The sequence below is a fragment of the Heterodontus francisci genome, chromosome 12, assembly GCF_036365525.1.
Source record: "Heterodontus francisci isolate sHetFra1 chromosome 12, sHetFra1.hap1, whole genome shotgun sequence".
Classification (NCBI taxonomy): domain Eukaryota; kingdom Metazoa; phylum Chordata; class Chondrichthyes; order Heterodontiformes; family Heterodontidae; genus Heterodontus; species Heterodontus francisci.
Genome location: NC_090382.1, coordinates 10,851,635 through 10,876,462, shown reverse-complemented (window position 1 = coordinate 10,876,462; position 24,828 = coordinate 10,851,635). Strand labels below are relative to the sequence as shown.

General features: G+C 49.8%; 1 protein-coding gene across 1 annotated transcript in view; it reads right to left on the bottom strand.

Annotated features, from left to right (window-relative positions):
• LOC137376087 (A-type potassium channel modulatory protein KCNIP1-like) overlaps window positions 1–18,244 on the bottom strand; it is a 133,107-nt gene extending 114,863 nt beyond the window's left edge. Inside the window, exon 1 of the mRNA XM_068044117.1 lies at window positions 18,133–18,244. Coding sequence (XP_067900218.1) covers window positions 18,133–18,244 — 112 coding nt within the window. The remainder of the gene's footprint in view (window positions 1–18,132) is intronic.
• Between the last annotated feature and the right edge of the window lie 6,584 nt (window positions 18,245–24,828).

The following is a 24,828-nucleotide window of genomic DNA, read 5'->3' as shown; positions in this document are numbered from 1 at the left end:
GATATCCCACACAATGACTCCCAGTGATATCCAACCATCGGAATCCCAGTGATATCGCACACCAAGGCTCCCAGTAATATCACATGCCTGAACTTCTAGTGATATCCCACACCCTGACTCCCTGTGATATCCTACACCCTGACTCCCAGTGATATCCTACTCACTGACCCCCAGGGATATTCCACACCCTGACTCCCAGTGATATCACACACCCGGACTCCCAGTGATATCCCACACCCTGACTCCCAGTGATATCCTACACCATGACTCCCAATGATATCCTACTCACTGACTCCCAGTTATATCCCACACCCGGACTCCCAGTGATATCCCACACCAAGGCTCCCAGTAATATCACACACCTGGACTTCTAGTGATATCTCACACCCTGACTCCCAGTGATATCCTACACACTGACTCCCAGTGATATCCCGCACACTGACTCCCAGTAATATCCCACATCTGGAATCCCAGTGATATCCCACACCCTGAATCCAAGTGATATAGCACACCAAGGCTCCCAGTAATATCATAAACCTGGACTTCGAGTGATATCCCACACCCTGACTCCCAGTGATATCCCACACCCTGACTCCGAGTGATATCCCACACCCAGACTCCCAGTAATATCACACACCTGGACTTCTAGTGATATCCCACACCAAGGCTCCCAGGAATATCACACACCTGGACTTCTAGTGTTATCCCACACCCTGACTCCCAGTGATATCCTATACACTGACTCCCAGTGATATCCCACACACTGACTCCCAGTAATATCCCACACCTGGAATCCCAGTGACATCCCACACCCAGAATCCCAGTGATATACCACACCAAGGCTCCCAGTAATATCATACACCTGGACCTCTAGTGATATCCCATACTGAGGCTCCCAGTGATATACCACACCCTGACTCCCAGTGATATCCCACATCCAGGCTCCCAGTGATATCCCACAAACTGACTCCCAGTGATATCCCACACCCGGACTCCCAGTGATGTCCCATACCAAGGCTCCCAGTAATATCACACACCTGGACTTCTAGTGATATCCCATACCCGGAATCCCAGTGATATCCCACACCAAGGCTTCCAGTAATATCACAGGCCTGGACATCTAGTGATATCCCACACCCTGATTCCCAGTGATATCCTACACACTGAGACTCCCAGTGATAACCCACAGTCAGACTCCCAGTAATATCACACACCTGGACTTCTAGTGATATCCCACACACTGACTCCGAGTGATATCCCACAGTTGGACTCCCAGTGATATCCTACACACTGAGGCTCCCAGTGATATCCCGCACCAATGCTCCCAGTAATATCACACGCATGGACTTCTAGTGATATCCCACACCCTGACTCCCAGTGATATCCTACACACTGACTCCCAGTGATGTCCCACATTCGGACTCCCAGTGATATCCCACACCAAGTCTCCCAGTAATATCACACGCCTGGACTTCTAGTGATATCCCACACACTGACTCCGAGTGATATCCCACAGTCGGACTCCCAGTGATATCCTACACACTGAGGCTCCCAGTGATATCCCACAATCGGAATCCCAGTGATATCCCACACCAATACTCCCAGTAATATCACACACCTGGACTTCTAGTGATATCCCACACACTGACACCCAGTGATATCCTACACATTGACTCCCAGTGATATCCCACACCCTGACTCCCAGTGATATCCTACACATTGACTCCCAGTGATATCCCACACACTGACTCCCAGTAATATCCCACACCTGGAATCCCAGTGACATCCCACACCCAGAATCCCAGTGATATACCACACCAAGGCTCCCAGTAATATCATACACCTGGACTTCTAGTGATATCCCATACTGAGGCTCCCAGTGATATCCCACAATCGGAATCCCAGTGATATCCCACACCAAGGCTCCCAGTAATATCGCACGCCTGGACTTCTAGTGATATCCCACACACTGACTCCCAGTGATATCCCACATTCGGACTCACAGTGATATCCCACACCAAGGCTCCAAGTAATATCACACACCTGGACTTCCAGTGAGATCCCACACCCTGACTCCCAATGATATCCTACACACTGAGGCTCCAAGTGAAATCCCACAGTCGGACTCCCAGTGATATCCCACACCATGGCTCCCAGTAATATCACATGCCTGAACTTCTAGTGATATCCCACACCCTGACTCCCTGTGATATCCTACACGCTGACTCCAAGTGATATCCTACTCACTGACCCCCAGGGCTATTCCACACCCAGACTCCCAGTGATATCCCACACCCGGACTCCCAGTGATATCCCACACCATGACTCCCAGTGATATCCCACACCCGGACTCCCAGTGATATCCTACTCACTGACTCCCAGTGATATCCCACACCCGGACTCCCAGTGATATCCCACACCAAGGCTCCCAGTAATATCACACACCTGGACTTCTGGTGATATCCCACACCCTGACTCCCAGTGATATCCTACACATTGACTCCCAGTAATATCCCACACCTGGAATCCCAGTGACATCCCACACCCAGAATCCCAGTGATATACCACACAAAGGCTCCCAGTAATATCATACACTTGGACTTCTAGTGATATCCCATACAGAGGCTCCCGTGATATCCCACACCCTGACTCCCAGTGATATCCCACATCCAGACTCCCAGTGATATCCCACACCCGGACTCCCAGTGATATCCCACACCAAGGCACCCAGTAATATCACACACCTGGACTTCTAGTGATATCCCATACCCGGACTCCCAGTGATATCCCACACTGAGGCTCCCAGTGATATCCCACATCCAGACTCCCAGTGATATCCCACACCTGGACACCCAGTGATATCCCACACCCTGACTCCCAGTGATATCCCACATCCGGACTCCCAGTGATATCCCACACCTTGACTCCCAGTGATATCCCACACCCTGACTCCCAGTGATTTCCCACACCCTGACTCCCAGTGATATCCCACACCCTGACTCCCAGTGAATTCCCACATCCAGACTCCCAGTGATATCCCACACCTTGACTCCCAGTGAAATCCCACACCCTGACTCCCAGTGATATCCCACGCCCGGACTCCCAGTGATATCCCACATCTGGACTCCCAGTGATATCCGACACACTGAGGCTCCCAGTGATATCCCATAGTCGGAATCCCAGTGATATCCCACACCAAGGCTCCCAGTAATATCACAGGCCTGGACATCTAGTGATATCCCACACCCTGATTCCCAGTGATATCCTACACACTGAGACTCCCAGTGATAACCTGCAGTCAGACTCCCATTGATATCCCACACCAAGGCTCCCAGAAATATCACACACCTGGACTTCTAGTGATATCCCACACACTGACTCCTCGTGAGATCCCACACACTGACTCCGAGTGATAACCCACAGTCGGACTCCCAGTGATATCTCACACCGAGGCTCCGAGTAATATCACACGCCTGGGCTTCCAGTGATATCCCACACCCTGACTCCTCGTGATATCCTACACATTGACTCCCAGTGATATCCCACACCCGGGCTCCCAGTGATATCCTAGACACTGACTCCCAGTGATATCCCACAGTTGGAATCCCAGTGATATCCCACACCAAGGCTCCCAGTAATATCACACACCTGGACTTCCAGTGATATCCCACTCCCTGACTCCCAGTGATATCCTACACACTGAGGATCCCAATGATATCCCACAGTCGGACTCCCAGTGATATCCCACACCAAGGCTCCCAGTAATATCACACGCCTGGACTTCTAGTGTTATCCCACACCCTGACTCCCAGTGATATCCTACACACTGACTCCCAGTGATATTTCACAGTCGGACTCCAAGTGATATCCCACACCAAGGCTCCCAGTAATATCACACACCTGGACTTCTGGTGATATCCCACACCCGGGCTCCCAGTGATATCCGACACACTGACTCCCAGTGATGTCCCACAGTCGGACTCCCAGTGATATCCCACACCAAGGCTCCCAGTAATATCACACGCCTGGACTTCTCGTGATATCCCACACACTGACTCCGAGTGATATCCCACAGTCGGACTCCCAGTGATAACTCACACCAAGGCAACCAGTAATATCACACGAGTGGGCTTCCGGTGATATCCCACACCCTGACTCCTAGTGATATCCTACACACTGACTCCCAGTGATATCCCACACCCGGGTTCCCAGTGATTTCCTGCACACTGACTCCCAGTGATATCCCACAGTTGGAATCCCAGTGATATCCCACACCAAGGCTCCCAGTAATATCACACACCTGGACTTCCAGTGATATCCCACTCCCTGACTCCCAGTGATATCCTACACACTGAGGATCCCAATGATATCCCACAGTCGGACTGCCAGTGATATCCCACACCAAGGCTCCCAGTAGTATCACATGCCTGGACTTCTAGTGATATCCCACACCCTGACTCCCAGTGAAATCCTACACACTGACTTCCAGTGATATCCTACTCCCTGACTCCCAGTGATATCCCACACCCGGACTCCCAGTGATATCCCACACCAAGGCTCCCATTAATATCACACACCTGGACTTCTAGTGATATCCCACACCTGACTCCCTGTGAAATCCGACACACTGACTCCCAGTGATATCCCACACCTTGACTCCCAGTGATATCCCACATCCAGACTCCCAGTGATATCCCATGCCCGGACTCCCAGTGATATCCCACATCCGGACTCCCAGTGATATCCTACACACTGAGGCTCCCAGTGATATCCCAAAGCCGGAATCCCAGTAATATCCCACACCAAGGCTCCTAGTAATATCACAGGCCTGGACATCTAGTGATATCCCACACACTGACACCGAGTGATATCCCACAGTCGGACTCCCAGTGATATCCCACGCCAAAGCTCCCAGTCATATCACATGCCTGGACCTCTAGTGATATCCCACACCAAGGCTCCCAGTGATATCCCACGGTTGGAATCCCAGTGATATACCACACCAAGGCTCCCAGTAATATCACACACCTGGACTTCTAGTGATATCCCACACCCTGAATCTCAGTGATATCCCACAGTTAGAATCCCAGTGATATCACACACCTGGACTTCTAGCGATATCCCACACCCTGACTCCCAGTGATATCCTACCCACTGACTCCCAGGGATATCCCACACCCTGACTCCCAGTAATATCACACACCTGGACCTCTAGTGATATTCCACACCCTGACTCCCAGTCATATCCCACACCTTGACTCCCAGTGATATCCCACAATGAGACTCCCAGTGATATCCCACACCAGGGCTCCTAGTACTATCACACATCTGGACTTAGAACATAGAGAACATAGCACATTACTGCGCAGTACAGGCCCTTCGGCCCTCGATGTTGCGCCGACCTGTGAAACCATCTGACCTACACTATTCCATTTTCATCCATATGTCTATCCAATGACCACTTAAATGCCCTTAAAGTTGGCGGGTCTACTACTGTTGCAGGCAGGGCATTCCACGCCCCTACTACTCTCTGAGTAAAGAAACTACCTCTGACATCTGTCCTATATCTATCACCCCTCAACTTAAAGCTATGTCCCCTCGTGTTTGCCATCACCATCCGAAGAAAAAGACTCTCACTATCCACCCTATCTAACCCTCTGATTATCTTATATGTCTCTATTAAGTCACCTCTCCTCCTCCTTCTCTCTAACGAAAACAACCTCAAGTCCCTCAGCCTTTCCTTGTAAGACCTTCCCTCCATACCAGGCAACATCCTAGTAAATCTCCTCTGCACCCTTTCCAAAGCTTCCACATCCTTCCTATAATGCGGTGACCAGAACTGCACGCAATACTCCAGTTGCGGCCGCACCAGAGTTTTGTCCAGCTGCAGCATGACCTCGTGGCTCCGAAACTCGATCCCCCTACAAATAAAAGCTAACACGCCATATGCCTTCTTAACAGCCCTATTAACCTGGGTGGCAACTTTCAGGGATTTATGTACCTGGACACCAAGATCTCTCTGCTCATCTACACTACCAAGAATCTTCCCATTAGCTCAGTACTCTGCATTCCTGTTACTCCTTCCAAAGTGAATCACCTCACACTTTTCCGCATTAAACTCCATTTGCCATCTCTCAGCCCAGCTCTGCAGCCTATCTATGTCCCTCTGTACCCTACAACATCCTTCGGCACTATCCACAACTCCACCGACCTTCGTGTCATCCGCAAATTTACTAACCCACCCTTCTACACCCTCTTCCAGGTCATTTATAAATATGACAAACAGCAGTGGCCCCAAAACAGATCCTTGCGGTACACCACTAGTAACTAAACTCCAGGATGAGCATTTGCCATCAACCACCACTCTCTGTCTTCTTTCAGCTAGCCAATTTCTGATCCAAAGCACTAAATCACCTTCAACCCCATACTTCCGTATTTTCTGCAATAGCCTACCGTGGGGAACCTTATCAAACGCCTTACTGAAATCCATATACACCACATCCACGGCTTTACCCTCATCAACCTGTTTGGTCACCTTCTCCAAAAACTCAATAAGGTTTGTGAGGCACGACCTACCCTTCACAAAACCGTGCTGACTATCGCTAATGAACTTATTCTTTTCAAGATGATTATAAATCCTATCTCTTATAACCTTTTCCAACATTTTACCCACAACCGAAGTAAGGCTCACAGGTCTATAATTACCAGGGCTGTCTCTACTCCCCTTCTTGAACAAGGGGACAACATTTGCTATCCTCCAGTCTTCCGGCACTATTCCTGTCGACAATGACGACATAAAGGTCAAGGACAATGGCTCTGCAATCTCTTCCCTGGCTTCCCAGAGAATCCTAGGATAAATCCCATCTGGCCCAGGGGACTTATCTATTTTCACACTTTCCAAAATTGCTAACACCTTCTAGTGATATCCCACACCCGGACCCCCAGTGATATTCCACACCCTGACTCCCAGTGATATCCCACACCCGGACTCCCAGTGATATCCCACACCCTGATTCCCAGTGATATTCCACACCCTGACTCCCAGTGATATCCCACACCCTGACTCCCAGTGATATCCCACACCCTGATTCCCAGTGATATTCCACACACTGACTCCCAGTGATATCCCACACACTGACTCCCAGTGATATCCCACACCCTGACTCCCAGTGATATCCCACACCCAGACTCCCAGTGATATTCCACACCCTGACTCCCAGTGATATCCTACACACTGACCCTGAGTGATATCCTGCACACTGACTCCCAGTGATGTCCCACACCAAGGCTCCCAGTAATATCACACACCTGGACTTCTAGTGATATTCCACACCCTGACTCCCAGTGATATTCCACACCCTGACTCCCAGTGATATCCTACACACTGACCCCGAGTGATATCCTACACACTGACTCCCAGTGATGTCCCACACCAAGGCTCCCAGTAATATCACTCACCTGGATTCCCAGTGATAGCCTACACAGTGACTCCCAGTAATTTCACACACCTGGACTCCCAGTGATAGCCTACACACTGACTCCCAGTAATATCACACACCTGGACTTCTAATGATATCCCACACCCTGACTCCCAGTGCTATCCTACACACTGACTCCCAGTGATGTCCCACACCAAGGCTCCCAGTAATATCACACACCTGGACTTCTAGTGATATTCCACACCCTGACTCCCAGTGATATTCCACACCCTGACTTCCAGTGATCTCCTACACACTGACCCCGAGTGATATCCTACACACTGACTCCCAGTGATGTCCCACACCAAGGCTCCCAGTAATATCACACACCTGGACTCCCAGTGATAGCCTACACAGTGACTCCCGATAATATCACACACCTGGACTCCCAGTGATAGCCTCCACACTGACTCCCAGTAATATCACACACCTGGACTTCTAATGATATCCCACACCCTGACTCCCAGTGATATCCTACACAGTGACTCCCAGTGATATCCCACACCCTGACTCCCAGTGCTATCCTACACAGTGACTCCCAGTGATATCCTACACAGTGACTCCCAGCGATATCCCACACTGAGGCTCCCAGTGATATCCCACATCCAGACTCCCAGTGATATCCCACACCCGGACTCCCAGTTATATCCCACACCCTGACTCCCAGTCATATCCCACATCCAGACTCCCAGTGATATCCCACACCTTGACTCCCAGTGATATCCCACACCCTGACTCCCAGTGATATCGCACACCCTGACTCCCAGTGATATCCCACACCGTGACTCCCAGTGATATCCCACATCCAGTCTCCCAGTGATATCCCACACCTTGACTCCCAGTGATATCCCACACCCTGACTCCCAGTGATATCCCACGCCCGGACACCCAGTGATATCCCACATCCGGACTCCCGGTGATATCCTACACACTGAGGCTCCCAGTGATATCCCATAGTCGGAATCCCAGTGATATCCCACACCAAGGCTCCCAGTAATATCACAGGCCTGGACATCAATTGATATCCCACACCCTGATTCCCAGTGATATCCTACACACTGAGACTCCCAGTGATAACCTACAGTCAGACTCCCATTGATATCCCACACCAAGGCTCCCAGAAATATCACACACCTGGACTTCTAGTGATATCCCACACACTGACTCCGAGTGATATCCCACACCCGGGCTCCCAGTGATATCCGACACACTGACTCCCAGTGATGTCCCACAGTCGGACTCCCAGTGATATCCCACACCAAGGCTCCCAGTAATATCACACGCCTGGACTTCTAGTGATATCCCACACACTGACTCCGAGTGATAACCCACAGTCGGACTCCCAGTGATATCCCACACCAAGGCTCCCAGTAATATCACACGCCTGGGCTTCCAGTGATATCCCACACCCTGACTCCTAGTGATATCCTACACACTGACTCCCAGTGATATCCCACACCCGGGCTCCCAGTGATATCCTACACACTGGCTCCCAGTGATATCCCACAGTTGGAATCCCAGTGATATCCCACACCAGGGCTCCCAGTAATATCACACACCTGGACTTCCAGTGATATCCCACTCCCTGACTCCCAGTGATATCCTACACACTGAGGATCCCAGTGATATCCCACAGTCGGACTCCCAGTGATATCCCACACCAAGGCTCCCAGTAATATCACATGCCTGGACTTCTAGTGATATCCCACACCCTGACTCCCAGTGAAATCCTACACACTGACTTCCAGTGATATCCTACTCCCTGACTCCCAGTGATATCCCACACAAAGGCTCCCATTAATATCACACACCTGGACTTCTAGTGATATCCCAGACCCTGACTCCCAGTGAAATCCTACACACTGACTCCCAGTGATATCCCACACCTTGACTCCCAGTGATATCCCACATCCAGACTCCCAGTGATATCCCATGCCCGGACTCCCAGTGATATCCCACATCCGGACTCCCAGTGATATCCTACACACTGACCCTGAGTGATATCCTGCACACTGACTCCCAGTGATGTCCCACACCAAGGCTCCCAGTAATATCACACACCTGGAATTCTAGTGATATTCCACACCCTGACTCCCAGTGATATTCCACACCCTGACTCCCAGTGATATCCTACACACTGACCCCGAGTGATATCCTACACACTGACTCCCAGTGATGTCCCACACCAAGGCTCCCAGTAATATCACTCACCTGGATTCCCAGTGATAGCCTACACAGTGACTCCCAGTAATTTCACACACCTGGACTCCCAGTGATAGCCTACACACTGATTCCCAGTAATATCACACACCTGGACTTCTAATGATATCCCACACCCTGACTCCCAGTGCTATCCTACACACTGACTCCCAGTGATGTCCCACACCAAGGCTCCCAGTAATATCACACACCTGGACTTCTAGTGATATTCCACACCCTGACTCCCAGTGATATTCCACACCCTGACTTCCAGTGATCTCCTACACACTGACCCCGAGTGATATCCTACACACTGACTCCCAGTGATGTCCCACACCAAGGCTCCCAGTAATATCACACACCTGGACTCCCAGTGATAGCCTACACAGTGACTCCCGATAATATCACACACCTGGACTCCCAGTGATAGCCTCCACACTGACTCCCAGTAATATCACACACCTGGACTTCTAATGATATCCCACACCCTGACTCCCAGTGATATCCTACACAGTGACTCCCAGTAATATCCCACACCCTGACTCCCAGTGCTATCCTACACAGTGACTCCCAGTGATATCCTACACAGTGACTCCCAGCGATATCCCACACTGAGGCTCCCAGTGATATCCCACATCCAGACTCCCAGTGATATCCCACACCCGGACTCCCAGTTATATCCCACACCCTGACTCCCAGTCATATCCCACATCCAGACTCCCAGTGATATCCCACACCTTGACTCCCAGTGATATCCCACACCCTGACTCCCAGTGATATCGCACACCCTGACTCCCAGTGATATCCCACACCGTGACTCCCAGTGATATCCCACATCCAGTCTCCCAGTGATATCCCACACCTTGACTCCCAGTGATATCCCACACCCTGACTCCCAGTGATATCCCACGCCCGGACACCCAGTGATATCCCACATCCGGACTCCCGGTGATATCCTACACACTGAGGCTCCCAGTGATATCCCATAGTCGGAATCCCAGTGATATCCCACACCAAGGCTCCCAGTAATATCACAGGCCTGGACATCTAGTGATATCCCACACCCTGATTCCCAGTGATATCCTACACACTGAGACTCCCAGTGATAACCTACAGTCAGACTCCCATTGATATCCCACACCAAGGCTCCCAGAAATATCACACACCTGGACTTCTAGTGATATCCCACACACTGACTCCGAGTGATATCCCACACCCGGGCTCCCAGTGATATCCGACACACTGACTCCCAGTGATGTCCCACAGTCGGACTCCCAGTGATATCCCACACCAAGGCTCCCAGTAATATCACACGCCTGGACTTCTAGTGATATCCCACACACTGACTCCGAGTGATAACCCACAGTCGGACTCCCAGTGATATCCCACACCAAGGCTCCCAGTAATATCACACGCCTGGGCTTCCAGTGATATCCCACACCCTGACTCCTAGTGATATCCTACACACTGACTCCCAGTGATATCCCACACCCGGGCTCCCAGTGATATCCTACACACTGGCTCCCAGTGATATCCCACAGTTGGAATCCCAGTGATATCCCACACCAGGGCTCCCAGTAATATCACACACCTGGACTTCCAGTGATATCCCACTCCCTGACTCCCAGTGATATCCTACACACTGAGGATCCCAGTGATATCCCACAGTCGGACTCCCAGTGATATCCCACACCAAGGCTCCCAGTAATATCACATGCCTGGACTTCTAGTGATATCCCACACCCTGACTCCCAGTGAACTCCTACACACTGACTTCCAGTGATATCCTACTCCCTGACTCCCAGTGATATCCCACACCAAGGCTCCCATTAATATCACACACCTGGACTTCTAGTGATATCCCAGACCCTGACTCCCAGTGAAATCCTACACACTGACTCCCAGTGATATCCCACACCTTGACTCCCAGTGATATCCCACATCCAGACTCCCAGTGATATCCCATGCCCGGACTCCCAGTGATATCCCACATCCGGACTCCCAGTGATATCCTACACACTGAGGCTCCCAGTGATATCCCATAGTCGGAATCCCAGTGATATCCCACACCAAGGCTCCTAGTAATATCACAGGCCTGGACATCTAGTGATATCACACACCCTGACTCCCAGTGATATCCTACACACTGAGGCTCCCAGTAATATTCCACACCAAGGCTCCTAGTAATGTCACACGCCTGGACCTCTAGTGATATCCCACACACTGACACCGAGTGATATCCCACAGTCGGACTCCCAGTGATATCCCACGCCAAGGCTCCCAGTCATATCACATGCCTGGACCTCTAGTGATATCCCACACCAAGGCTCCCAGTGATATCCCACAGTTGGAATCCCAGTGATATACCACACCAAGGCTCCCAGTAATATCACACACCTGGACTTCTAGTGATATCCCACACCCTGAATCCCAGTGATATCCCACAGTTAGAATCCCAGTGATATCACACACCTGGACTTCTAGCGATATCCCACACCCTGACTCCCAGTGATATCCTACCCACTGACTCCCAGGGATATCCCACACCCTGACTCCCAGTAATATCACACACCTGGACCTCTAGTGATATTCCACACCCTGACTCCCAGTCATATCCCACACCTTGACTCCCAGTGATATCCCACAATGAGACTCCCAGTGATATCCCACACCAGGGCTCCTAGTACTATCACACATCTGGACTTAGAACATAGAGAACATAGCACATTACAGCGCAGTACATGCCCTTCGGCCCTCGATGTTGCGCCGACCTGTGAAACCATCTGACCTACACTATTCCATTTTCATCCATATGTCTATCCAATGACCACTTAAATGCCCTTAAAGTTGGCGGGTCTACTACTGTTGCAGGCAGGGCATTCCACGCCCCTACTACTCTCTGAGTAAAGAAACTACCTCTGACATCTGTCCTATATCTATCACCCCTCAATTTAAAGCTATGTCCCCTCGTGTTTGCCATCACCATCCGAAGAAAAAGACTCTCACTATCCACCCGATCTAACCCTCTGATTATCTTATATGTCTCTATTAAGTCACCTCTCCTCCTCCTTCTCTCTAACGAAAACAACCTCAAGTCCCTCAGCCTTTCCTTGTAAGACCTTCCCTCCATACCAGGCAACATCCTAGTAAATCTCCTCTGCACCCTTTCCAAAGCTTCCACATCCTTCCTATAATGTGGTGACCAGAACTGCACGCAATACTCCAGTTGCGGCCGCACCAGAGTTTTGTCCAGCTGCAGCATGACCTCGTGGCTCCGAAACTCGATCCCCCTACAAATAAAAGCTAACACGCCATATGCCTTCTTAACAGCCCTATTAACCTGGGTGGCAACTTTCAGGGATTTATGTACCTGGACACCAAGATCTCTCTGCTCATCTACACTACCAAGAATCTTCCCATTAGCTCAGTACTCTGCATTCCTGTTACTCCTTCCAAAGTGAATCACCTCACACTTTTCCGCATTAAACTCCATTTGCCATCTCTCAGCCCAGCTCTGCAGCCTATCTATGTCCCTCTGTACCCTACAACATCCTTCGGCACTATCCACAACTCCACCGACCTTCGTGTCATCCACAAATTTACTAACCCACCCTTCTACACCCTCTTCCAGGTCATTTATAAATATGACAAACAGCAGTGGCCCCAAAACAGATCCTTGCGGTACACCACTAGTAACTAAACTCCAGGATGAGCATTTGCCATCAACCACCACCCTCTGTCTTCTTTCAGCTGGCCAATTTCTGATCCAAAGCACTAAATCACCTTCAACCCCATACTTCCGTATTTTCTGCAATAGCCTACCGTGGGGAACCTTATCAAACGCCTTACTGAAATCCATATACACCACATCCACAGCTTTACCCTCATCAACCTGTTTGGTCACCTTCTCTAAAAACTCAATAAGGTTTGTGAGGCACGACCTACCCTTCACAAAACCGTGCTGACTATCGCTAATGAACTTATTCTTTTCAAGATGATTATAAATCCTATCTCTTATAACCTTTTCCAACATTTTACCCACAACCGAAGTAAGGCTCACAGGTCTATAATTACCAGGGCTGTCTCTACTCCCCTTCTTGAACAAGGGGACAACATTTGCTATCCTCCAGTCTTCCGGCACTATTCCTGTTGACAATGACGACATAACGGTCAAGGACAATGGCTCTGCAATCTCTTCCCTGGCTTCCCAGAGAATCCTAGGATAAATCCCATCTGGCCCAGGGGACTTATCTATTTTCACACTTTCCAAAATTGCTAACACCTTCTAGTGATATCCCACACCCGGACCCCCAGTGATATTCCACACCCTGACTCCCAGTGATATCCCACACCCGGACTCCCAGTGATATCCCACACCCTGATTCCCAGTGATATTCCACACCCTGACTCCCAGTGATATCCCACACCCTGACTCCCAGTGATATCCCACACCCTGATTCCCAGTGATATTCCACACACTGACTCCCAGTGACATCCCACACACTGACTCCCAGTGATATCCCACACCCTGATTCCCAGTGATATTCCACACCCTGATTCCCAGTGATATTCCACACCCTGACTCCCAGTGATATTCCACACCCTGACTCCCAGTGATATCCTACACACTGACCCCGAGTGATATCCTGCACAATGACTCCCAGTGATGTCCCACACCAAGGCTCCCAGTAATATCACACACCTGGACTTCTAGTGATATTCCACACCCTGACTCCCAGTGATATTCCACACCCTGACTCCCAGTGATATCCTACACACTGACCCCGAGTGATATCCTACACACTGACTCCCAGTGATGTCCCACACCAAGTCTCCCAGTAATATCACACACCTGGACTCCCAGTGATAGCCTACACAGTGACTCCCGGTAATATCACACACCTGGACTCCCAGTGATAGCCTCCACACTGACTCCCAGTAATATCACACACCCGGACTTCTAATGATATCCCACACCCTGACTCCCAGTGATATCCTACACAGTGACTCCCAGTGATATCCCACACCCTGACTCCCAGTGCTATCCTACACAGTGACTCCCAGTGATATCCCAAACCCTGACTCCCAGTGATATCCTACACAGTGACTCCCAGTGATATCCGAAACCCGGACTCCCAGTGATGTCCCACACCAAGGCTCCCAGTAATATCACACACCTTAGCTTCTAGTGATATCCCGCACCCTGACTCCCAGTGATATCCTACACACTGACTCCCAGTGATATCCCATTTTGACTCCCAGTGATATCCCACACCCTGACTCCCAGTGATATCCCACACCCTGGCTCCCAGTGATATCCCACACCCTGGCTCCCAGTGATATCCCACACCCTGACTCCCAGTGAAATCCCACACTCGGATTCCCAGTGATATACCACACCCAGCTCTTTACGTTTGGACAGCCTCCCTCTCTGTTGAAGTAAATTTAAAGTAGGTCCCTTGGGAGCTGCTGCATGAGCCAGGGTTCTACGGTCCCAGAACTAACATATCACAAAGAATTTGCCAACATGATCCTGCTGCAGCTGGAGTAAAACATAAATCTGAGTGTTAAGTGTGCAGGCTAGATCCCTGCTAATGGGAGCTCAAGCTTTCCTATGGTGACTCTTGTTAATCCATCATGCCTCACTCTATTTATGTACCTCATTGAGAAGTTTGATGCGCTGGATGGTTTTTTTTATGGAACATCACACTAATGCACGCTCGCTGTGGGTCCTACTGAAGCCTTCCTCATTATTCACACTCTTGCTGCTGTCAGTTTGATAGAGCACAGGAGCTGCACTTGCACATGTAACCACCGAAGTATCACATCCGGCTGCTATTTTAAATCCAGCACTCTTTGCATACTCCTGGGTAATTGCTACTTGCAATTGGATCACTGCAAATTCTGAGCAACTTGTATCCTAACCGTCAGGAGGAGGCAGTGAGTGCTGGGGGATTGGGGGGGGGGTGCGCAGAGGTGGGGGGCTGGGCAGTGAGTGCTGGGGGATTGGGGGGGGGGTGCGCAGAGGTGGGGGGCTGGGCAGTGAGTGCTGGGGGATTGGGGGGGCGGTGTGCGCAGAGGTGGGGGGCTGGGCAGTGAGTGCTGGGGGATTGGGGGGGGTGCGCAGAGGTGGGGGGCTGGGCAGTGAGTGCTGGGGGATTGGGGGGGGTGCGCAGAGGTGGGGGGCTGGGCAGTGAGTGCTGGGGGATTGGGGGGGTGCGCAGAGGTGGGGGGCTGGGCAGTGAGTGCTGGGGGATTGCGGGGGGGTGCGCAGAGGTGGGGGGCTGGGCAATGAGTGCTGGGGGATTGGGGGGGTGGTTGCGCAGAGGTGGGGGGCTGGGCAGTGAGTGCTGGGGGATTGCGGGGGGGTGCGCAGAGGTGGGGGGCTGGGCAATGAGTGCTGGGGGATTGGGGGGGTGGTTGCGCAGAGGTGGGGGGCTGGGCAGTGAGTGCTGGGGGATTGGGGGGGTGCGCAGAGGTGGGGGGCTGGGCAGTGAGTGCTGGGGGATTGCGGGGGGGTGCGCAGAGGTGGGGGGCTGGGCAGTGAGTGCTGGGGGATTGGGGGGGTGCGCAGAGGTGGGGGGCTGGGCAGTGAGTGCTGGGGGATTGGGGGGGTGCGCAGAGGTGGGGGGCTGGGCAGTGAGTGCTGGGGGATTGGGGGGGCGGTGTGCGCAGAGGTGGGGGGCTGGGCAGTGAGTGCTGGGGGATTGGGGGGGGTGCGCAGAGGTGGGGGGCTGGGCAGTGAGTGCTGGGGGATTGCGGGGGGGGGGGTGCGCAGAGGTGGGGGGCTGGGCAATGAGTGCTGGGGGATTGGGGGGGTGGTTGCGCAGAGGTGGGGGTCTGGGAAGCTGAGGGCTGGATCCAGGGCTCAGGGGGCATGGTGTTCTGGGGATGGGGGGGAGGCCAGAGGGAGGCTGGGGCCTGGAGGCTAGGGGCCAGGGACTGGGGGTGCTGAGGGAGTGTTTGGGAGCTGGGGTGGGGGTCGGGAGGTGTAGGGATCAGGTGGGAGAGTTTCTTTTAAGTAACACGGTGCCCAGAATTATGCTGGTACTGAAACCGGGTTGGATGGAACTCTGAGCGAAGTAGGTTGGAAATCTGTGGTTCTGGGCACATTGTAATCATGTCAATATTACCTTGTGAAGCAGATTTCTGCTGTGCCCCTGCTCTAAGATAGACAATCATTGTCTATTGACCTTTAAATGGTGACGTCTGGGCAAGGTGTTACAATGGCCTCAATAGTAACCCTCCAAAAACAGGTGGGAGAGGGTCGTAGGAGGAGTTAAAAATTAAATATCGGAGAACGGGCCCCCACCTACCCTCTACACATCTGCAGCCATTTGTACGGCAATATGTGGTGTATAAATGACCCGCCCTAGAGTGGAATCGGGTGCCTGATGTAAATATAACAGTTGCTCCATGAGTTTGCCAGTGGTCTGGAAACCTGATACTGATTGGGAGGCAGGAGCTGGAGATTCAAGAAGGTAAATGCCTTTTTCAGCACTCCTTGTGGGCCGAGAGGAGCAGGACTGTTCCACACCACCACACCCACCAACCCCCACCCCCCCAGACCCACGAGGAAACCTTTAGCTTCCCAATTGCAAACTCTCTCTGCTCTGCTGCATTTGATGACACTGCCCCCCATCCCACCCACCACCAACAAGTCCCAATCCTGAGTTCCCATCTCCACCTCCCACCCTCCCAATTGTCGGAATTTGACACCCATGCATCCCCTCCCCCACCACCATGCCCAGATCTCTCCAGACCTCAAGGGTCCCTGGGTATGCCTCTTGTAATAGGCTTTCTCATCCAGCAGCCAGCTAGATTAACAAGGATTGAAATGGAAGAAGAAAATGGTAATGAGTTCCTGCTGTTAATATCGATGTTCCCAAGATTTCCAGGTTTCCTCTTTCCTACCACACTGCCCCATTCCCTCCCCGACTTCCTGTAAATATTAGACCCTATCTGTTTCCTCACAACCTGTAACAATTCTACACAACTTTGCCTTTTCCTAATTCCACAGTGCCCTGATCAGCTTCTCTACAAACTGAGTGTGGCTTTCAGTCCCACAGTAAGAATAATGCTGTCACTGTAGAAAGGTGAGACAGCATGGATCTGTCCCAATTTCAGGAAGTGCTGCTTTTTTTATTAAAAGCCTTGCTGAGGTAAAAAGCAATGCCGATTTCTCTGTGTTAGGAGAACACTGGCCATACACAGGATTCCCAGCTCCCCGTGCAGACTGACATACTGCTGGCAAGGTGTGGATAGAGCCGCTTCGCAGAGTGACAACCGCAGCTGAAAGCATCTGGCAGAAGTCGGAAACCAATAAATGAATAAAACTGCTGGAGTCCATGGAAAAGCCAAGAACAGGTTGCAGTTTTACTGTCGTGCACCTTGTTAAACTCATTACAAAATAAGTACTGGAAAAGACAAGAAAACAGCTGGGAGACTCACTTACTGTCAGAGAAATCAATGAGTCCAAGGAAGTGTAGAAGTTTCAATGATGTACACACCACAATCACAATACCCAGAGTCTGCAGCCCTTCCGACTCCCCTTTAATATTCAGCATTTTTCCAAGTAGTTCACCAGCAGGAATTGCTTTTCCGTCATGACAAGCTGCTGAGTACAATCCCAGTAACCTCTTCCAACTTGCATCACGCTCTCTCTAATCTGCTACCAATATTATTATTCTCCCTCCGCCCTCTCTCTCTATCTCTGTCACACTCTCTCCCTGCCTTCTTTCACTCTGTCTCTCTCACTCTATATTTCTCTTGTCTATCTCTCACTGTTTCCCTCTCTCTCACTGTCTCTGTCTCTCTCTGCCTCCTCTTTATTTCTCTCTATCTCACTCAGTCTCCCTCTCCTTGACTCTTTCTCTCTCTTTCACTTTCAGTCTCTGTGTCTCTCTATCTCTCTCTCTGTGCTCTCTGCCTGTCTTACTGTTTTACTCTCTACCTGTGTCTCTCTCTTCCTCTCTTTGCCTCTCTCCCCCTGTCTGACTCTCTCTGCCTTTCTCTCACTCTGTCACTCTCTCACTCTGTTTCTCTTTCTCTCTCTCTCTCTGTTCCTTTCTCTGACTTCCTCTCTTCGCCTCTCCCTCTGTCTGTCTCTCTGTCTCTCTCTCCCTCTCTCTCTGCCTTTCTCTCACTTTGTCTCTCTCTCTCACCCACTCTATATTTCTCTTTCTCTATCTCTCACTCTCTCTGTCTCTCTCTGACTTGCTCTTTTTTGTTCTCTTTCTCTCTCTGTCCCTCTCTGTCTCTCACTTTCTGTCTAGGTGTCTCTACCTCTATCTCTCTGTGCTCTCTGCCTGTATATAAATTTTTTCTCTCTATCTTTGTGCCTCTATTCCTCTCTCTCTATCTCTCTCTCTCTCTTGTTTTACCTCGCTTCTCTCCAAACTTGCTTCAAAACTATGTTTCAGCTAACCTCAGCAGCCTCTCCTGTTGGAAACTTCTTGTAGCTGTGTAGTCATTTGTTCTGCAGAACACTGCAAACACAGCAGTCTGTACCTCTCACTCTCAGCACCAGCAATAAATACACTTTCAAACTCCGCCATTTGAAATATGGATTTCTCTGCTTGCAAGACATTTATTGGCCCCAATCCAAATAACAGTGCATAAATAACAGGTGAAAATAAATATTCAACCCTGACAGAGCTTTCTCAATAGATTTTCTAAAAGTATGAGACCTGTTTCCATGTGTTTTATGACACTTACTGAACACTTCTGTGTGTACAATTTAATGTGGATAAGTGTGAAGTGATGCACTTTGGGAGGAACAATATGGGCAGGCAGTATCATCTAAATGGTACTATTTTGAGGTGAGGTGCAAGAGCAGAGAGACCTGGGGATATATATTGACAAATCTTTGAAGGTGGTAGGGCAAGTTGATAAGGCAGTTCAGAAAGTGGGACACTTGGCTTTCGAAATAGACACATTGAAAAAGTAAATGAGGAAAATGTTTATAAATCACTGGTTAAGCTGCAGTATTGAGTACCGTTCTGAGTACTCCCCCTTGTGAAGATAGAAAGAGTTTTTATGAGGGTACCAAGTAGCTTTACCAGGATGATACCAAAGAAGAGGGACTTCAGTTATGTGGAGAGTTTGGGAAAGCTGGGATTGTTTTCCTTAGAGCAGAGAAATAGGTCACCAACCAGGGGTCATAGATTTAAAATATTTGCCAAAAGAACGAGAGGGGAAATGAGGAGAGTTGTTGAGATCTGTGTAATGTAGTGCACTGGAGACTTCACTTTAAGAAACTGCACCTTTAAGAGATTAGGTCACTGATGCAACTGATGACATCATCAGGAGGAGACACCATTTTGAGATGCAGACTTAACTCTTGGGGCTTAATTTTATGGGCACCCCCACTCTCCCCCTGCAACCCGGAGATGGGTTCGAGGTGGGGGATGGAGGGCCCATCACCTTCCTGTCACACCAGAATAGTCGGGGGGCAGGATAGGCCGATGATGACCTTCCCACCCAGATGCCAATTGAGGCCCTTAAGTGGCCTCTTACCGACTAATTAAGGGCCTCTTCCTGCCACTGCTGGTATTTAACCAGTGGTGGGGGGGGGGAGGGGTGGTGCGGTGGGGGGCCTCTGTCATGCAGGGAGGTTGCCCAGTAAAACAAGGCGACCTCCTTGTGGGCTTGGGTGGCGCCCTCCTCCCTGGGTCTCAGATTGCCCATGGAGGGTGCCTGCCAGGAAAAACGTTAACCCCTCCTCCCCCTGCACTAAACGCCCACCTCACTGGGGTGTGCCAGTCTAGCTCCAGTGATTCCGCCTTACTTACCCTTGGTGTGGGGTTTCACCACTGGCCTGGGCCCAAGGCATCTTGCAGTACCAGCAGTGGCCATCGCTCCCAGTGGCACTGCCGATACTACTGAGTATTATGACTACCCGTCCTGAACGTGACCAGACCCGACGATATATGTCGGGTTCGGGCCAGGCTGGGTCTTTCTTCCGGGTCTGGCATTCGGGCTCGGCTCGGGTCAGGCCAGGTCGGACACAGAGCTGCCTTTTGGTCAGGGAGGGAAAAGCTTCAAAATTTGAACAGCCAGGAAGTCAAGACGGAAAACGTACATCCGGACTCCGCACCAGTCTGCAGTGAGCAAGTGAGTGTCTCCATTCCATCCAAAGTAGAGCACAACATCTTTAATATAATCAAAATCATTTCGGTAGTCTGGTCAGGTCGGGCACGGGAAAAAAAATCAAAGGACTCAGGCCGGGTCAGATTCGAGTTGGACGTGGTTCTGTTGGGTTTCAATTGCATACCCGAGCAGGCCTTTACTACTAATTGGTCAGCAGCTCTTGGAGGCGGGGTCCCCGTCTTTGAAGGGGCAGTGAAGTACCTGAGTACCTGAGTGCTGTTAATTTGTGCTGGGGGTCTCTGAAAGGCTTTTCAACCCACCACCGAGAGCCCTGCTGGCACAACAAAATCCAGCCAATGATGTACAAAGAGCACCACACACACACAGACAGACACACACACATACACAGACACACACACACACAGACACTCACACACACGGATACACACACACAGACACAGTCAGACACACACACACATACAGACAGACAGACACACACACACACACACAGACAGATAGACACACACAGAGACAGACACACACACAGATACACACACACAGACAAACAGACACACACACAGACAGATAGACACACACAGAGACAAACACACACGCACAGACACACACACAGACAGACACACACAGTTACAGACAGACACACACACACACACATGCACACAGACAGACACACATGGATTCACACACACAGACAGACACACACACACACAGACACACACACGCACAGATACACACACACAGAGGCACTCACACACACACAGACACACACACAGACACACACACACAGATACAGACAGACACACACACACACATGCACACAGACAGACACACATGGATTCACACACACAAACAGACACACACACAGACACACACACAGATACACAGACAGACGGACACTCAGACAGACACACACACAGATACACACACACACACAGATTCACACAGACAGACACACACACACACAGATACACACACAAAGAGGCACTCACACACACACACAGACACACACACAGCCACACACACACAGATACACACACAGACAGACACTCAGACAGACACACACACAGATACACACACACACACAGATACACACAGACAGACACACACACAGACACTCACACACACACACACAGACACACACACACACACACACACAGACAGTCAGACACACACACACACATACAGACCGACACACACACACAGACAGACAAACACACTAGCGAGGAAAATACTTGGAGTTGAGATCATGCAATTTACATAAGTAAGACAATAAATAGTGTTTGCGTTGAATCCAAATATAAAGCCTGCATCCAATTTTAAATGAAGACTTAAAAATACAGCACAACACTATAATCTGGAATGCACTACCTGCAAGATTCCATAGGAATATTCAAAGGCAATTGGACATGTATTTGAAGAGGATTGATTAGCAGGGTTAGGGGGTAAAAGCTGGGATGTGGAACTAAATTGGATAAAGAGCTGGCACAGCTACGACGGACTCAATGGCCTCCTTCTGGGCTGTAAGGTTGTATGATTCTATAATTCTGATTCTATATTTAGAGCACTGGTGTTTACAAACTGATGGCCCAGGAGAAGTTTTCTACACATTTTAGGTGATGATGATCATCTGTTCTAGCTCATACTTTTCTCCAACACCTTTTTTGTGATTCCCTGAGAGGATGGAGTTTATGAAGCGAAGCCTGTGTTGTTATTCTCTGTGTGTGTGGTTTCCCATGTCTCGCACCAATAATTAACACTGAATCACACCTACCTTTCAGAAGGCAGAAAAATAAAACAGTCCTCGCTAAACTGTTCAGTCGGATTTCTTTACAATCAAACAATAAAGAGAAGTATAAATACACACAACAATAATGTCAGACATAGGACAGACTATTCAGTCCCTCCAGCCTGTTCTGACATTTATTTAAATCATTGCTTATCTGTCCCTTGACTCCATCCATCCACCTTGGCTCCGTAATAATTACTAACAGCGCCAAACAAAAGTCTTTCAATCTCAGTTTTGAAATTTTCAATTGAGCCCTAGTGTCAACAGCTCTTTAAGGGGAGAGAGTTTCAGATTTCCACCACTCTTTATGCAAAGAAGTGCTTCCTGATATCACCCCTGAATGACCTGGCTCTAATTTTAAGATTATGCCCCCTTTTTCTGGACTCTCCACCAGAGGTAATAGTTTCCCTCTCTCTCTACCCTATCAAATCATCTTAAACACCTTGATTATATCACCCCTTAATCCTCTACATCCAAGAGAATACAGGCCTAGTCTGTGCAACCTGTCCTTATAATTTAACCCTTTTTGCCCTGCATCACTCTAGTGAATCTGTGCTAACCCTGGCCATTGTGTGTATTGGCAGTGGATGTAAGCTGGGAAAATTGGCTTTGCTCCATAAACACCATCTTCTCAGGGAATCATGAGAAAGGTGTTGGAGAAAAGTATAAGCAAGAACAGATGATCATCATTGTGATGTTCTCGAGACTGGAGTGAGGTTTAGCCGAGTTTGGTGAGAAATATGAGGCAGACACTGAGACAGAAGCTGCATGCTGTTGAAAATGACGGAGTCTTCTTCATTCTGTTTTAGCTTCACTTTCTCTTTCAGCTCCCTCTGCTGGCTCTTGTGTGCATGGTAGCCTCAAGTGAACAATGTGTACAATGCAATTCTCAAAACACAACCATCGTCACCAGAATTTATAAAACAAACTTCTCCTGGGCCATCAGTTTGTAAACTCCAGTGCTCTAAATATAGAATCAGAATTATAGAATCATACAACCTTACAGCCCAGAAGGAGGCCATTCAGTCCATCGCGCCTGTGCCAGCTCTTTATCCAATGGTACACACTGCTGCCACTGTGAGTCGGTGGTGAAGGGAGTGAATGTTGAAGGTGGTGGATGGGGTGCCAATCAAACGGACTGCTTTGTCCTGGATGGTGTCGAGATTATTGAGTGTTATTGGAGCTGCACACATCCAGGTAAGTGGAGAGTATTCCATCACATCCCTGACTTGTGTCTTGTAGTTGCTGGACCTGCTTTGAGGAGTCAGGAGGTGAGTTACTCCCTACAGAATTCCCAAACTCTGACCTGCTCTTGTAGCCACGACATTTATATGGCTACTCCAGTTCAGTTTCTGGTCAATGGTAGCCCCTAGAATGTTGATAGTGGGGGATTCAGTGATGGTAATGCCATTGAATGTCAAGGGGAGATGGTTAGATTCTCTCTTGTTGGAGGTAGTCATTGTCCAACGCTTGTGTGGTGCGAATGTTACTTGCCTTGGTTACTGGTCTTGGGGAGTTTGGAGAAGCAGGAATTATTCACCTTGCAGCAGAGAAAGTTAAGGATTTATTTAATTGAGGTGTTCAAAATTAGGAAGGGTTTTGCAAACAGGGAAAAAACTATTTCCACTGCTAAATAGATCACTAATCAGCAGTCATAGATCTCAAATAATTGTCAGAAGAACTAGATGGGACATGAAGAGGGTTACTGAGATCTGGAATGCACTACCTGTAAGATTCCATAGGAATATTCAAAGGCAATTGGACATGTATCTGAAGAGGATTGATTAGCAGGGTTAGGGGGTAAAAGCTGGGATGTGGAACTAAATTGGATAACAAGATGCACTGCAGCAACTCACCAGGGCTCCTTAGACAGCACCTTCCAAACCCACAACCTCTACCACCTTGAATGACAAGGGTAGCAGACGCATGGGAACATCACCACCTGCAAGTTCCCCTCCAAGCCACACACAATCCTGACTTGGAACTATATCGCCGTTCCTTCACTGTCGCTGGATCAAAATCCTGGAACTGCCTCCCTAACAGCACTGTGGGTGTACCTACCCCACATGGATTGCAGCGGTTCAAGAAGGCAGCTCACCACCACCTTCTCAAGGGCAATTAGGGATGGGCAACAATTGCTGGCCTAGCCAGTGATGCCCACATCCCATGAAAAAATAAAATAGGTATTTCCTTCTTGAGAAGGAACTGAGTGCCGTATCTCTAGATGGGTCGAAGTAGAGTTTTATAACCACACTT